At 53.7% G+C, this 15,447-nt stretch overlaps 2 protein-coding genes across 2 annotated transcripts; both read right to left on the reverse strand.

Moving 5' to 3' along the window:
• Nucleotides 1-2,901: 2,901 nt before the first annotated feature.
• On the reverse strand, nt 2,902-4,034 carry LOC119092999 (fumarylacetoacetate hydrolase domain-containing protein 2-like). Its single transcript, XM_037215894.1, has one exon. It carries the CDS (start codon nt 3,934-3,936, stop codon nt 3,082-3,084), a length of 855 nt encoding a protein of 284 aa, XP_037071789.1. The 5' UTR covers nt 3,937-4,034; the 3' UTR covers nt 2,902-3,081.
• Nucleotides 4,035-4,983: 949 nt separating this feature from the next.
• On the reverse strand, nt 4,984-15,224 carry LOC119092998 (nostrin). The gene is made up of 9 exons (XM_037215893.1): nt 14,968-15,224; nt 11,445-11,533; nt 10,186-10,321; nt 8,651-8,815; nt 7,922-8,074; nt 6,840-6,992; nt 6,497-6,611; nt 6,014-6,208; nt 4,984-5,556 (listed from the first exon to the last, which is right to left on the reverse strand). Exons 1-9 carry the CDS (start codon nt 15,217-15,219, stop codon nt 5,450-5,452), a joined length of 1,365 nt encoding a protein of 454 aa, XP_037071788.1. The 5' UTR covers nt 15,220-15,224; the 3' UTR covers nt 4,984-5,449.
• Between the last annotated feature and the right edge of the window lie 223 nt (nt 15,225-15,447).

The following is a 15,447-nucleotide window of genomic DNA, read 5'->3' on the forward strand; positions in this document are numbered from 1 at the left end:
TCACAATACCCTCTGACCGTTGGGGCAAATAAAGTCAAACTCCAGATCGGTATTCGGAGTGACTCCAGAACTCCTCATCCAACCGCCTTAACCCTAGAGACCTGTTTTAAGCAAAAGAACACTGTTGATCATTTCGGGTCAGTGACCTTATTCGAATTTAGACGGTCATCATGACCAAAATTCTATTAAGAACCTAAAGATCCTATAAGCCTAAACCAAGCTATTTATATTTTTAAGACATGAGTATCAATAAATACGTTAGACGGTGTGTTAAAAAACCGTGAATGAATGTGTTAGACGTTATGCTCCCAAAGAACGGTTGATATAGGTTGTTTTAGGTAGAGACCTCCTATGTCCTGCAAGAAGTTCATATAAAATGTCTGTTGACGTCCCTTTGATCAAGAAATTCGAGAGGCGCATAAATCTGCCACTTAAAGCTCGTTCTCCATTGACAAAGGAGTTCAGATTTGACATCGGTATGTAAAGTTGGGCGTGGCTACGCCCCGCCAAAGGTTGGTCGTTAATGTAGCTGGAGTCCCATAGAAAGGTGCTTTTGTCGTATATACACCTACATAGGATAGAACGGCTACACCGTACCGGTCAAAAATTACTCTGGAAAACCTTCGGGGAGGGTTAGACTGATGCACGACCCGAGTGCGTGTTAATAGTGAGTTGGTATGTGGTGATCCTATTAAAAGCACACGTATACTTACACCGTGCTCGCAGTAAATTCATCCTCAACGTTGTTTCACAATGTATTTTTATGTATCTAATGTAAGCCGTTTGCTTTCAACCTAAATCCCATAAGAGTATTGATCGACGTGACACGTTGATGCCACGACAAAATGTGAAGTTTGAAAATTCTCTACGGTGACAAATTAAGCCAAAAATTGCATACATCCCTCGCATGTACAGAATATCGTAATTTGAATAAAGCGGCACTGTTTTGCTGCGGAAGGGGGCACCGCAGCTAAGGACAATAGCAAAATTGGAGTAGTTTGTGTAATTGGGTCGGGTGGCTTGACCCCCAAACCTGGTTGCTGGAACCGTTAAACCAGCAGTGAGCGGGCTCCTCCGCGGCACACCATTGACCCGAGGGGGGCAGATTTGAACCCCCTACCTTTCTCAAGAACGGCAAGGCCAAATTCAAAATTCATGCAGTAGTAGGTAGCACCGCGGTGTGCGGTCTGAAACCACACACCGCGTTTCGTTTTGCTGTACCAAACAACAACAAAAGCTTAAGTCTAAGTGTGTGTTAGGATTACAGATCAAGGTCAAATCTTAAAATGTTTCTTTGAAACATCCGGCCTCCCCCACAACGCATTTCATTTATAAGCGTACCTCACGGCGTGAAATCGTTGCGCCCTGATCAAAGATGCTACGTAGGAAGGTATCTAATGACAGGCGCGTCTTACCATGCTAGAGCCGAGGTCACATGCCGCCCGAATGAGAGCTAAAACCGTCGTCTATGTCTTTTTTGGCCTATTTATTGTCGTCATATTTGAACAATCTGAGCGCGAATTATGGCTATCAGGCACGTGAGCAAGAGCTGTTGTCGAAAATCGGTAAACATGACTCCACTTTGACGTCACTCACGCTTAATTTGTTATGGTCTCCTTCCAGTTATAACTGCACATGGCGTAGAACTCATCAATTAACAGCCACTGAAACATCCGCAGCGATACCTCAAGGTGTTTCTGAAGTATCACGAATATTGCACAGGGAGGGGGTGGGGGTGGGGGTGGTGGATAGATTTGACCCTCCCCTGGTCAATGGCTGGTTAATTCAGCCGGATATTTACCTCTTGATTGAAACATACGTTTCTCGCATGTAGCTGTGCACCTATCAATACTAGACCCCTCCTTCTCCTCGTCATAAAAAGTCGTGGCTGCTCTCACAAGATAAAAGTCGTAAAAGCAGCTGAACGGATGAGCGATGCAATAAACCTTACACACCTAAGTTACACCATAAGATACGCATGGGTCTGCGAGGTTTAGCGGAAAACTGTGAAGTACAGGGATGACCTAAGTCCTTCATGGCTAACCCTATCCCCACACCCCACAACCAACATACGTGCTGCCTCTCATGGCCGCTATAGAAGAGCGCCCTCGGCGCCCTAAGGTGACCTCCAAAGGAGCGCCTTTACTTGCCGATCAGAAGGGGCACGTGTGTCCATTGTCTGCTCGCTGGATCTACCTCTGCATGACTAGTATGCTACTTAAATTAAAGACTTAAATTTTACCAAAATTAGAGGCATATATTGCCGTACAGCCAAATAAAGAGGGCTAAATCCAGTAAGACAGAATGAAGGGTAGGTTGTCGGCCCCTCGGTTCAGCCCCCATAATTTACCAAAATCAACATCCCCTCCCCGGAGTGCGAGACGTGGCATGTGACACTCGATGCTGATCGGACTGAGACCAGCACCACATCCCGTTCCTCAAGTCGTCCCACTGCGAGGACCTGATGACGGCGCATCCATCTCTGTAGGCTCGGCATGCTGAAATGTCTGGAGGCTGGGAAGCAGAGAGGCGGGCCCGTAATCATTGGCCAGCAGTTGACCGAGTGACCCTATGCATAAGATGTCAGAACGTGACAGCGTACGAAACATGCCTTTGGCCCTATCGAGTAGGAGCCAACATCTACTGAAACAGTAAACGGGTCGCCTTGGAACACACGACACGAGGACTTGATCCAAATCTAAGTGCTAATGTTGACATATCCGTTGCTGATTACACCTTGCAACAGACGCTCGATCCGCCGCCTCCCGGCGTATCGAAATGCCTGCCATGGTGAAGATTCTGTTCGGATGCTATGATACGAGATGTGGCACGGGAGACCAGATGATGCTTCCCCGTTCCCGTGTCGAATTCGTTTTTCGCCAGGCAGACTCCACGTGACGTTTCGTGCGGTGTATTGCCACTCATGAGTGTCCCGGTTGGCAGGAGTGACGCGAATGGAATGTCGTCGCTGGCCATGTGAGCATGGGAACATCTCTTTTACATTCACCATGATAATAGAACAATGCCCACCTATTTGTGGGGCCGTTTCCAGCGCGCGAAGTCACACACCGCCGGCGCCGCTCAGACCACCCGGTTGCGGATGGTGCCGATGCCTTCAATCTCACCCTCGACGACATCCCCTCGCTGCAGGAACTGCGGCGGCTTCATGAACACGCCGACGCCGGGCGGCGTGCCTGTCAAGATGACGTCGCCGGGCAGCAGGGTCAGGCACTGCGAGATGTGCGCCACCACCTGATGACAGTCGAACACCAGCTGGCGCGTGGTGCTGTTCTGGCGCGTGGCGCCGTTGACGCGGCAGGCGAGCGCCAGAGCGTGAGGCTCGAGCGCGTCGGCCGTCACCAGGCTCGGCCCGAGCGGGCAGAACGTGTCCATGGCCTTGCCGAGCAGCCACTGGCCGCCGTTGCGGTGCAGCTGCCAGTCCCGCGCCGAGACGTCGTGCGCCACCGTGTAGCCGAAGATGTAGTCGGCGGCCTGCTCCCGGCTGACGGCCCGGCAGCGCTGCCCGATCACCACGGCCAGCTCCACCTCGCAGTCCAGCTGACTCGTCGCCGACGGCAGCACGATGTCGTCCGCCGGGCCGACGATGCAGCTCGGAAACTTGTTGAACACCACCGGCTCGGTGGGCACCGGCTGGTTTTGCTCGGCGCAAAGGTCCACGTAATTCATGCAGATGCAAAGCACCTTGTCGGGCCGTGTCACAGGCGCGCGCAGCTGGACCTCGGCCAGCGGCACCGTTGGTGCTGAGCTCTCAGCGGCGCGTAGCAGCTCTCGCACATGCGCCGGCGTCCCCAGCTCCAGCAGCTGCACGGTGCTGGTCGGCAGCGTCTCCTCAGAGAGCAGCTTTACTGCCTTGTCGCCGTCCGTCAGCAGCCCCAGCCGACTCCGCGCTTGGTAAGTGCACTGCACCAGCTTCATGGCTCCTGCTGTCGTGTCCGCGTCCCTGACTTCCTCGTGCGGTGAGATTCCCTCGCCCTGCGCCACGGAGCAGTCGCCCCCGGTTGCCTCGGATACCAGAGACCTGCGAGTGAGCGCGTCGCTAGGGGGCCGTCTGGCCCGGCCTGGCGCGGTCCTCAGTTCAAGGCCTAAGAGGCGCCGATGGTTCGCCCGATAAACAGACCGCCAGCCCCTCCCGCTTGCAGGCGCGTTGACATTCCACTCAGTGTAGGTCAACAGAGATGTCCTGCGATGGGAGGGTCCGTCCTACGGTGGGTTTGCTCACGGCGACAGCGAGCTACATGTTCCTCCACGCGACGGAGCAACCTTGTCTGTGCTGGGCTGTCGCTCTGTACAGCGGCCCGTCGAATGTCAAGCTGCAGGACAACACACAGAACCATCGCGGCTGGTTTGTCGGCGAAACGCAGTCAGTCCGATCGCTCGAGATTCTGACCAGACCAGAGGATCGGCCATCGCTGCTGACAATAGTGTAGCTGAACTGTCCACGGCTGCCTGTCTGGAGCCCAAGTTTTCGCGGTGCGAGTGCCCCCATGTCACGGCATGCTCTAAACACGTGGTGCTACGCAGAATGTGCCACGAGTGTCACGACATGATCCTGGGATATCCCGTGATGCTGTTCCCCTGATTTTGGAGGGAGGATACGGACACCAGTAGCGCAATTCGCATGTGGCGTTTTGTACCGAGCCCGTGCCATCAGCCACGATGCATCTCGGGACCGGCTCTGTGGTAAACACACACAACTGAGACGGCAGTGGCTCTGGCCCTGGCTCTGTGTCTGGCGCTGTCGCGAATGACGACGTGACCTTTGGGCTCACGTGCTCCCGCCGCCTTGTGCCACGACGATATGACGAACGCAAATAGCCATACGCACCGGCGATATGGCTACGGCTCCGTTTTCAGTTTCGTTGTCGTTTGTTACTGTTTTGTAACAAACGGCCGGACACTAATTGGCTGGACCCGACACATTGCTGGACAGGAAAAGTGAGCAACTTACTGCGATTGCTCCCTCCGCATGGTAGCTAAGCATTTATTTTCTTATTTGCAGTGTGCTCGATGCAGTTCATGCAGTCGTATATTACCCAGATACATTTCAGGCAAGTAATCTGTTCTATCATCACATTAACTCACCAGCAAGGGACCAACAGCACTGCTTGTTAGTCATCTGCCTCAAAATGGTACAAACATAGCTTCAGCGAGCTTCATGGTCAACACTTTACAAAGAACGGCAATGCAGACATACTAACTACATCGGCGAGCTCTTGTGGTATCAGCAGCCACTCCAGGCAAGGTCGGCACAAGTCGTGTGGGCTCCCAGCCAGACTATCAGCCGCGCGCAGCGCCGTGATCACAAACACCACTGATCGAGCCCGCTCAAGTCTCAGTGGAACCACACGGTGGCGACATCTCGCGAGGTGACTCGCAGTCACGTGACGTCGCCGGCTGCCGCCGCCGGACGCTGCGTGGCGTCACGTGGTCAGGTCAGCTCCTGGACGTAGGTGGCGGGGAAGATGCCGACGGTGCCGTTCAACTCTCCCAGCCACCAGCCGTCCTCCTGCTTGTCGTGCATGTTGATGACGTCACCTGGGCACAGCGGACGAGGTCAGCCCCAGCGCGACGGGGTCCGGGGCAACAGAACCGCAGCAGGCAATAACATGAGTTGGACTATTGGACATGCCTAACCATTTCGTCCGATAGTGATACATTACACTTAAGCTCCAGCTGTAACCTCGTAAGGCAGGTGTTTGGTCGTTTTCGCACGCGAATGATTGAAGGCTTTGGATCAGACGACGACTCATGCACCTGGTCTGGACAACATCGTCGCAGTCACTCGCGTCGATGGAGGCGGGAAACAAGAGCATAACCGGCAGTTCTCCGCTTTCTTCCGTTTCTTCCGTCTTCCGAAGTATGTTACTCCTTCCCTCAGTCAAGCCATAAACAGAAACAACGGAACAACTGCCCCGCCAGGGTAGTCAGTGAGATGGACACCAGCTAGGATACTGCTGCAGTCGCCAGCGGCGGGTGCCGTCAGCACACCCACCGGCCTTGATGGTGAGCTCGTCGTTCATGTTGGCCTTGTAGTCGTAAAGCACCTTGCAGCGCCCGATGGACGGCGCCGGCTCCACAGGCGAGGGAGACGCCGTCAGCTGCTCACTGGACGAGTCAGCTGGCGGCGGTGATGACGTCAGCGGGAGCTGCGTCGGCGGTGATTGGTCACCGTGGCTGCTGAATTCGTCTGTTGGGCAAGGGCAACGGATGTTTTGGTTGTTGGGCCTTGTGTTGGTCACATCAGACGAACTCTAAGCCTCCAGCGTTTTAGGCGAAAAACCCAGGTGATGACTGGTTAAAGAAGGCCGGTTTACTCCAGTATCTGCAATAGAGGAAATCCCCAAAACTACCTCCGATACCTAAACCAAATAGGACGGTCAAATAGGGGGCTATTCAGCAATGCCCGTGCAGCTACAGATGTCGCTGCCACCTGCTGCTGCATCACAAAGGCATCGCTCTGGTATGGCGTGCGTACCGAAGTCTGACTCGTGCTGGTTGGAGGTGCCATCCGCCTTGCCCCGGTCGGTGGCCCAGTCCGGGGAGTCCTCCGGTGAGAGGTTCAGCGGGTCCAGCCGCACCCAGTTCGGCACCTGGCCGCCAGAGATGCCGCGCGAGCTGTTACCGACACCAAAAGTCCAACCGTGTACAGTTAGCATACGACGTAACGCATACATAGTACTGTGACCATTCCAGCCACACAGCCTAGCTCTATAAACAGCCGACGGCTATCGGCGACTCCATTTGGCTTGCTGGCAATTTTCCGTGCGACTCACACCACCCGTAACCAGCGCTGCCGCACGGCGGCCGGGCGTACTAACCTTGAGTACACTCTGTGTCATGCCCTGCCGGTCCTTGTGGTGTTGGATGTGTTTGCTGAGCGGGTGTTGAGGCCGCGTCTGGCCTTCCACCTCTGCCAGCGCCACCTGGATCTTGTACCGACTCGCCTCCAGGTAGGCCAGCATGGCGCGCATCTGAGGGCGGCACAGACGCGGCTCCGCTGAGGACCAGGCAACCGAAAACGACGGCACAGACGCGGCTCCGCTGGGGGCCAGGCGTCCGAGAACGACGGCACAGACGCGGCTCCGCTGAGAATCAGGCCACCGAGAACGACAGCACAGACACGGCTCCGCTGGGGGCCAGGCGTCCGAGAACGACGCACAGACGCGGCTCCGCTGAGAATCAGGCCACCGAGAACGACGGCAAAGACGCGGCTCCGCTGGGGACCAGGCAACCAAGAACGACGGCACAGACGTGGCTCCGCTGAGGACCAGGCGACCGGGAACGACGGCACAGACGCGGCTCCGCTGAGAATCAGGCCACCGAGAACGACGGCACAGACGCGGCTCCGCTGGGGACCAGGCGACCGAGAACGACGGCACAGACGCGGCTCCGCTGAGAATCAGGCGACCGAGAACGACGGCACAGACGCGGCTCCGCTGGGGACAAAGCGACCGAGAACGACGGCACAGACGCGGCTCCGCTGAGAATCAGGCGAGCGAGAACGACGAGCGTCCTTGTGGCATCAGTCTCAGGTCGGTGCGCACGGCAATGTGGCCTCAGCCATGACACAAATGTGTAAACCGTACGGCAGCAAGCTTAAAAGCGCAGCTCAAATCTGCTAGCATCTACTGTTTGACGGGCTGACTTTCGGACGCCATTGATGACTACCAGCGCTGTAAATAATCACTTTATGCTTTTATATCAATTATCTCGGTCTTGCTACTTCACAAGATGCATTATGACCTGTACCCATGATCACTTGTATGAATTTAACGGGCACGATCGCGAACCCGACGTGGGAGTTTATGGCTCATAACTGTGACAGTTGCATGGGTCTGAAACGATCAGCAACTATTTATTCAGTATAGCACGGGCGGGAAAACGACATAGTTCGACTCACGTGCTGCAGTTTTTCGTGAACGTCTTTCTGGGAGCCTTCGTTGCCGAAGTGAGGAGCCTCTTGCATCGCCTTCGCCAGATTTTCCACGCCATCTTTACCTCGTCTCTCCCGCCCCACGTCCTGACGAATCAGCTGAAGGAACTGCTCAAGAGCCTGCGGTGAATGGTGTCAAACATCACCAGCTGACTCACGTCATCACTTCTTCTGCAAACTTCTGCAGCCGTAATTTTTCCCAAGAATTGAAAGATGGGAAAGCAGCCGAACCAACAGGTAAACACGTTTTAGAAGAGCAAATATGGCCTGTCAACCAGTTCTATGAAAATAATGTAACCGATACCATCACATCCGAGAACTCTCATTGACGGCTTTGTGAACACTTGCAAAAAGCAAAACGCTCACGCCCTGTCCCAGGCACGCAGTCAGGATTTTCTTCAGGCGGGCTCGGAGTTCGGCGAGAGCGCATCACGCCGATTTTGAACTTCCTGTCGAGCGCCCTACACGGTGACGAACGAAAAATCCAGGCCTAAGTTGCCGACCCGGACCCCTCGGACCCTCCCATGGCTGCGCCCCTGCTCTATTCATACCGATCTGAGCCGATATTACATGGTCTGTCATATGTCATGGTCTGTCATATGTCATGGTCTGTCATATGTCATGGTCTGTCATACTGACAGTTCTTATCCCCGCGGGACGACCAGAGAGCCCGCCGGCTCGGCCGCCACGACTCGCCTTTTTCCGTCGCTCGCGATTCATGGCGTTGGTCATGTTCTCGGCGTAGAAGTCGGGCAGCAGCTGTTCGGGCGTGGCCTGCCCAGCACCCTTCACGTGCAGCACGGTTTGCACGTCCCGGTCGACGTCCGCGCACGTCACCGGTTCGGCCAGCCGCTCAGCGCTCTGCGGTCACCGGCGAGGGAGTCAGCGCATGCCACCGGCAGGGGAGTCAGCGCACGCCACCGGCAGGGGAGTCAGCGCACGCCACCGGCAGGGGAGTCAGCGCACGTCACCGTCCGGGGAGTGAGCGCACGTCACCGGCAGGGGAGTCAGTCCACGTCAGCACCTTATTGGGAGACGTGGCCAAGGCTGCCGGCCACAGAGAGAGAGAGAGGGTGTTTATGCTCGAACGGTTCGCTTGCATGGCAGTGTTGTCGTCTTCTGAGAATGTTTTCATGGTGAGATTACCATCCCGGCCCTTGCTGCTTTTGGAAGCACTGGCGGCACGAGTGGAAAACAACGGAAAACTGCAGCGGCCTCGAAAATGGAGGCCCGAAAGCAATTTAAGGCTAGAATGATAGCGATTCCAAAAGGGAATGGTTTGGATCAGACGACCATTAATGTGCCGTGTGCGGCGGAAAAAGAGCGATACGATAACTGACGTTAAGATATCAATTGTCATAGTTTAAATTGCGCCAAAAATAGGGCGATAGAACCAAAGACCTTGGACAACCCATACCAATCTGTTTGATCAGTCCATCGGAAACTAACCCTTCCATAAAATTTCGACACGCTACAACATCTTGCATTCAGCATCGGCTTCGATAAATATCCCATTATCCTCTTCCAAGTCGGCTGCTGGCGTGCCTTAGCGTAGCACAGTTTTGAAATCCGCTGGAGAGTTGTAGCCGACAGCACCTTTCCCCCGCAGCTGGTGTCGCGTGTTCATCACCAGTCTCATACCTTGTCGTTCGTCTCATCACGGGTGGGCAGTCTCGGTTTGCACGCGAGAGCACGTGCCAATTGACACTGACACCGGCACAATCCCTAGCTAAAGCAGTTGTCCATCTTCTGCTCTGTCACAACCAGTTAGTCTGGCGTAGCCACCAGCCTGCCCCGCGGGGCCATCGCTATCTAGATCCGGTTCGACTTTTGTTCTTCACCTGTTTTGAAATGAGAAAACTGCGCGTTTCCGGCAAAAGCAGAAAGCGCCAGATAAGCGCCAGTAAGCGCCAAGTAATCAAACGACATAATACATAATTGCGATACCGAAATTTTTGCAGGAGATAGCTGTCCGACCAGGCAGCTTGCATACAAATGCCCAACACGTTACACGAAGAAACATGCCAAGAACTACAATTCACGTCGCTGAAAACCACGTGGATATGCAATCGGTGAATGCAAAGATATTTGCGTCCAGAAAGCGTGACGACAGGGAAGGGCCGAGCCGCTCAAGCGTAAAAAGTATCGGTGCAAGAAAACTCGTTCGCCCTACAGTGTCATTCGCGACAGATGGCGTGATGGGACAAAGAAAACCTGACGTTGAAACTGACCTGCGCCATCTTAGGTGCGAGCGCCGCCATGTTCTGATGATAGGCCTGCAGGACGGACTGCAGTCGCACCAGCCGCTCCTCCTCCAGCGCCTGGAAGCACTGGCTGCCCTTGTTCACGGCCGTCTCCCACTCCAACCTGCGGCGGAAGACGGCCGAGCGTCACAGCAGGTCACAGTCAGCAGGGCGGCTACGAGCGGGCAGAGCAGCTGAAATGGGGCTGATAGTATGGAGCCGGATCAGCTAGACGGAGTCCTCGGAGAGCTCCTGGATGAAAGGGCGCGATGACTTTTTGGATCTTCTGGGTTGATGACCTGCGTATATGGCGGACGGGGATCGGACAGAGCCGAGGTACTGTATGCGGGAGTCTCGGTCATAAGTGCTGTTCACAACTTCTCTCGGAGGCTGTCGCCCGCCGATTACCTCCGCTCTGTTCGCTCAGAGCGGTCTCAGTCCGCTCTGTCCGCCCGGAGCGGTCTCAGTCCGTTCTGTCCGCCCGGAGCGGTCTCAGTCCGTTCTGTCCGCCCGGAGCGGTCTCAGTCCGTCCTGTTCGCCCAGAGCGGTCTCAGTCCGCTCTGTTCGCCCAGAGCGGTCTCAGTCCGCTCTGTCCGCCCGGAGCGGTTTCAGTCCGTTCTGTCCGCCCGGAGCGGTCTCAGTCCGTTCTGTTCGCCCAAAGCGGTCTCAATCCGCTCTGTCCGGCCAGGGCGGTCTCAGTCCGCTCTGTCCGCCCAGAGCGGTCTCAGTTGGCTCTGTCCGCCCAGAGCGGACGCAATCCGCTCTGTCCGCCTGAGCGGTCCAGTCCACTCTGTCCGCTCAGAGCGGTCTCAGTCCGCTCTGTCCGCTCAGAGCGGTCTCAGTCCGCTCCCGACAGCCGCCTTGTGAGGCGCTGAACAGGACACGTGCCCGAGACTCCCACATAGAATACCTGGGCTCTTTCCAAGGCCACCCGCACGATGTAACGTATAAGCTATCATCCTGGAAAGTGAAGCAGCACAAAAAAAACGCATTGGTGTATGCCCAGGATGTGAAAACTCATGTACGTCCTCACAAAACTTGATTCTAGAAGCTTTGCATTTCCTTTTATATCAGGAGCTCAAAGGTGACTTAGGAACCATGTCAGGATCGTCCATATTTTCAACACACCAGCGAGCATCGTCTATAAAGCAGGCTTGCTTAACTTGCATGCGTATTACTGGCTACGTTAGCTGCAGCTGAAAACGGCAGATATCCACATCGCCAACTTTGACGCCTGCATGGCTCACCGGGCCCGCTCTCCCCGCAGACAGAAGTTATAGTAGTCGGCATCCGCCTTGCCCATGGCGTTCTCTGTTTTCTGCCTCCTGCTCTCCACCTGCGGGCGTCACAACACGATCAGACCAGTGACGTCACCATTGCCGCTCTGTCACGGTGCTGCTGCGCTCACACGCACCCATTTTCGCGGTGGAACAAGTTGCTCGTTTTTCACCTGGCAATATCTGCAGATGATCACTTTCCTTTGCAAATTCCGGTTGGGCGTCGTATGTAAATTGGCTGCGTTGAGTTGCACCCCCGTTTAAGATGAACGATTGCATAACTCTGCAGCGTCCAGCATTTTACGGTACGCTTCAGGTGAATGTATGGCTTCTTTATGCGACTTTGCACGTGTGACGTACGGCAGCACAGCTTTGATGTCATGCTGCAGGTTTTCAGTTCCCTCGTGTGGACAGGTACAGCCGACACGCTGATGAGTCTCAGCTCTGCAGACTGGAGAGTAGCATCCAGTGAAACAGTCGGAGAAGTGTCGCAACGACATCAAAACACAACTGAACGATGAAAAAGAATCTACTCATTTGTACATCTCCTTTCAAAAATGAGGCCCAAACCTCTAACTGATGGTGAAAACAGTTAGCTCCTGTTGACTGATATTATTTATCAATCTCTTGCCACACCCCTTGCTTGTCTGGGGAAATTACTCCGAGTCTAGATGTCATCTGAACAGCACAAGGTATGTCCACCATATCTTTAGTTCTTGAATGCCGATCATGTTCACACAGACTGAAGCAAAAACGTTTTTAATGTTAGTTCGGTTCACTGAGCTCTAGCGTCATCAAAAAAGCCTACGCGGCCATTTGTGCATCCAAATGAAGCTGCCTTTCTTGTTATTGACTTTTTAACGTAATCGATTGATTATTTTCACCGGCTGGCGATAGAAGAGTCCGTAAAGCCCCACCGACACGAAATCAAAAATGACCTCAATCGGTGGTCATTCTAGGTTAGATCATGAGCGCTGGACTAGAACTAATTATTGCGACTAATTGTACCACAGAAGATGGTAATACAAACCACTCGGTTGTATACAGCATGCGAGCCGAAAGCGCACGTAAATTAAATTCAATGGCTCGCCTGAACTTGACCTAACATTTTTCCTTTTTTATTAAAATTTGATCCAACCCTTCGAATGGATGGATTTCTGGGATCAGCCCTCACGCTAAGCAGTGCTTGTTGTGTGAGCCCTCACCCCCACCATCCGATCGTGCGATTCCAGGCAACGACAGAATTTAGTGGCGACAGCTTACCGTGCCGCAATGCTCGGCACGGTCCGTCCTGTCCTCTGACTGACCTTTAGCGCAACCGCTGCCACCGGCCGCAGGCCATGCCTGTTAGGGGCAAATAGCGAGCGCCCTAAAGCGACTCGAACCCACCCAGCCACGCGTGGGTGGGTCGGAAGGCAGGCGCTCTAACCAACTGAGTCACCGGGACGGACACCGGGACGGACAAATTAAGACAATCATTATTAACATAACACAATATTCAACATTGATCCTTAACCTTAATCCTTTACTTTTCCTAGCATTTTGGTATGAATTTGAAGCGCAAGAACACGTTCGTTTCACACCAGTCACATAACTTGCATCCAATACACGGGCGCTAGATAACCCTGACGCCGTTCGAAGACGTTTGCTACTTCTAAGAGACATGCCATGACCTGTTACGTCATTAATCAGACGACCGTTAACTCAGCGTGGTTGGGATTGACCAGGATCATCGACCGCAGCATATTTTTTTTCCGATCCGAAGGTTAGACCCTGATACACCGCAGAGATACGACAGCCATCTCGAGGCTATCGTCGGTGGCGAAAGACTAGACCTGGTGCCGGACAACATAGGCAAAAGGAATACTAAGAAAGCCGACCCATTATGGGCGACACCTCGGGGATAGCGAGTCGTACTTCAACTATCATGCCATGGCTCCCACGAGGGGGCCGGGTTCGAATCCCATTCGCGCCACAGTATACGAGCGCTAATATGACAAATGCAGTCGCGGGCGCTCCATAAAAGGGGCGTGATGACGTGGGTCGTGTCCCTCTAAACACACAAAGAGAAAGAGAAGGCTGACCCAGACAACCTGTCATGCCTTCTAGATCAAAGCTGGTGCCTCTGCGACCATTTAGTTAGTAGACATAGTTAAAAACAGTTTTTAGGAAACGCAAGCGCAGTTGTGTAACGGTTCCGCTGTACGACGTGTTCAGCATTTGCGCATTAGTTGTATAATCAGGCGCAATTTTCGGTGGCATCATATCACCACCACAGTTTCATTTCCACCGCCCAGTTAATATAATTATCCTTATCTCATCATCATCATATGCCCTTATGTCCTCCACAAAGACGAGTTTTCAGTGCAACTGCCACAGGTACATGCAAATAGGATTTGTACATGTAAAACTTCAAGGTATACGGTAAGAAACACACAGTTATATAGCACTGACGTTAAAAATGCTGCCGTCTAGAAACGCTCGTTTCCCTCGCATGTAACGCTCCGCGACCAACCACTCTCTTATCCGCTTACGAAATTCCGAGAAAGTGCCCGCACCTCACAACTCGCCCAGCGCCCCGCTCCGTTGGACAGTGGCGCGTAATTTAAAACATTGATAGCCATGCTCGATGCGGACACGGTCCAGGTGCGGCAGCCTCTCCGTTTAATCTGAGTCTCGGGTTTCTCTGCTGGACATGTTCTCGTGTTACAACAGGTCTTTTAGACATAAAACACGTAAAACTTCCAACTTACGAAAAGCTGAAGAACACGGGAGAAACTGGCTTCAGATTCCGGCGGACGGGGTCGCGGCGACAAGATTCTAACATATACTGACGGGGGAGAAACTGGACAATCGTATCGGAAAAAGTGTAGATCGATGTCCACAGACGGCCACGCACCGTCGAGCGCAAGTCGTAGATCCTATCGTTTCGGGTGTTTTAAATACTCGATGTCAGATATCAGCTGGCAAAGCAGATTAAGACGTGCAGCGAACTGAACGGTGTACATGAGTGCACTGGCCAAGCCACTTATATATATATATATATATATATATATATATATATATATATATATATATATATATATGTATACATATATCAGATCAACTGACCCATGGGTATGCATGGGATTGACCGGAAAGCCTCCAACGTCGCCTTCTCCGAAAACAGTGTTGAATGCTTGATGCTGTGACCCGTATTGGAAAAGCTTGTGCCACGAAAACTTACCTGGTCTGCATGAGGACCATTGATTTTTCACGTCCAGGAGTGCAGTTTTACAAGAAGGTGAGTGGCTGGACAAAGAAAAGACTAACCTACGGATTTTTCTCGAACTTTTGGGGACGTTTAAAAAAAGACCCAGGATTAAATTTCAAACTTCGAACGCCGTACAGTTTACCTGAAAACATCAACATTACGTGAGATTTCACATAATGTGCGCCTTCCCAAGCCGCACTCTGTGCGTGCGGGAGCTGCTGCCCTGACCAGGTGCCCCACCTTGTTGGTCTCCTTGTCGCCGGTGGGCTTGCCCCTGCCGAGCCGCGCCTCCAGTGCCATCTCCTCCGCCCGCTCGCTCTCGCGCGCACACTGGTACGACAGCTTCTTAGCCTTCGCCTCGGCCGACCGCCACTCGGCCAGGCTCTTGGCCGTCTTGTCCACCATTCCCTCCACCGACTTGCGCACCTTGTGCTGCGTGTCCAGCAGGCCCTTCAGCGGCTTCACCAGCTCCTCTGTGTAGGTCACGGCCATAGTCCTGAGGGCACGGCACGGCACGGCACGTTAAGGACTCAGCACGTCAGTGGCTCACCACAGCAGAAGCACGGCACGTCAGGAGCTCGGTACAGTAGAAGCACGGCACGTCGGGGGTACGGCATGCCAGGGCACGACGAGACATGAGTACGGGAAGTCAGAGACATGTCACGTCTGGGTCACAGCAGGTCAGCGTGACGGCACGTCGGGAGCGCGGCACGGCACGGC

This window comes from Pollicipes pollicipes, unplaced genomic scaffold (genome assembly GCF_011947565.3).
Source record: "Pollicipes pollicipes isolate AB1234 unplaced genomic scaffold, Ppol_2.1 Scaffold_3792;HRSCAF=4445_pilon_pilon_pilon, whole genome shotgun sequence".
Taxonomy (NCBI): domain Eukaryota; kingdom Metazoa; phylum Arthropoda; class Thecostraca; order Pollicipedomorpha; family Pollicipedidae; genus Pollicipes; species Pollicipes pollicipes.

Bases quoted from the DNA above. Each gene is read 5' to 3' on its own strand.
- LOC119092999 (XM_037215894.1), bottom strand. From the start codon at position 3,936: ATGAAGCTGGTGCAGTGCACTTACCAAGCGCGGAGTCGGCTGGGGCTG.
- LOC119092998 (XM_037215893.1), bottom strand. From the start codon at position 15,219: ATGGCCGTGACCTACACAGAGGAGCTGGTGAAGCCGCTGAAGGGCCTG. The intron at 8,075-8,650 runs GCGAGTCGTGGC...CATTCACCGCAG, and splicing joins ATCGCGAGCGACGGAAAAAG to GCTCTTGAGCAGTTCCTTCA. The intron at 5,557-6,013 runs GTGGGTGTGCTG...CGCTGTGCCCAG, and splicing joins CGAGCTCACCATCAAGGCCG to GTGACGTCATCAACATGCAC.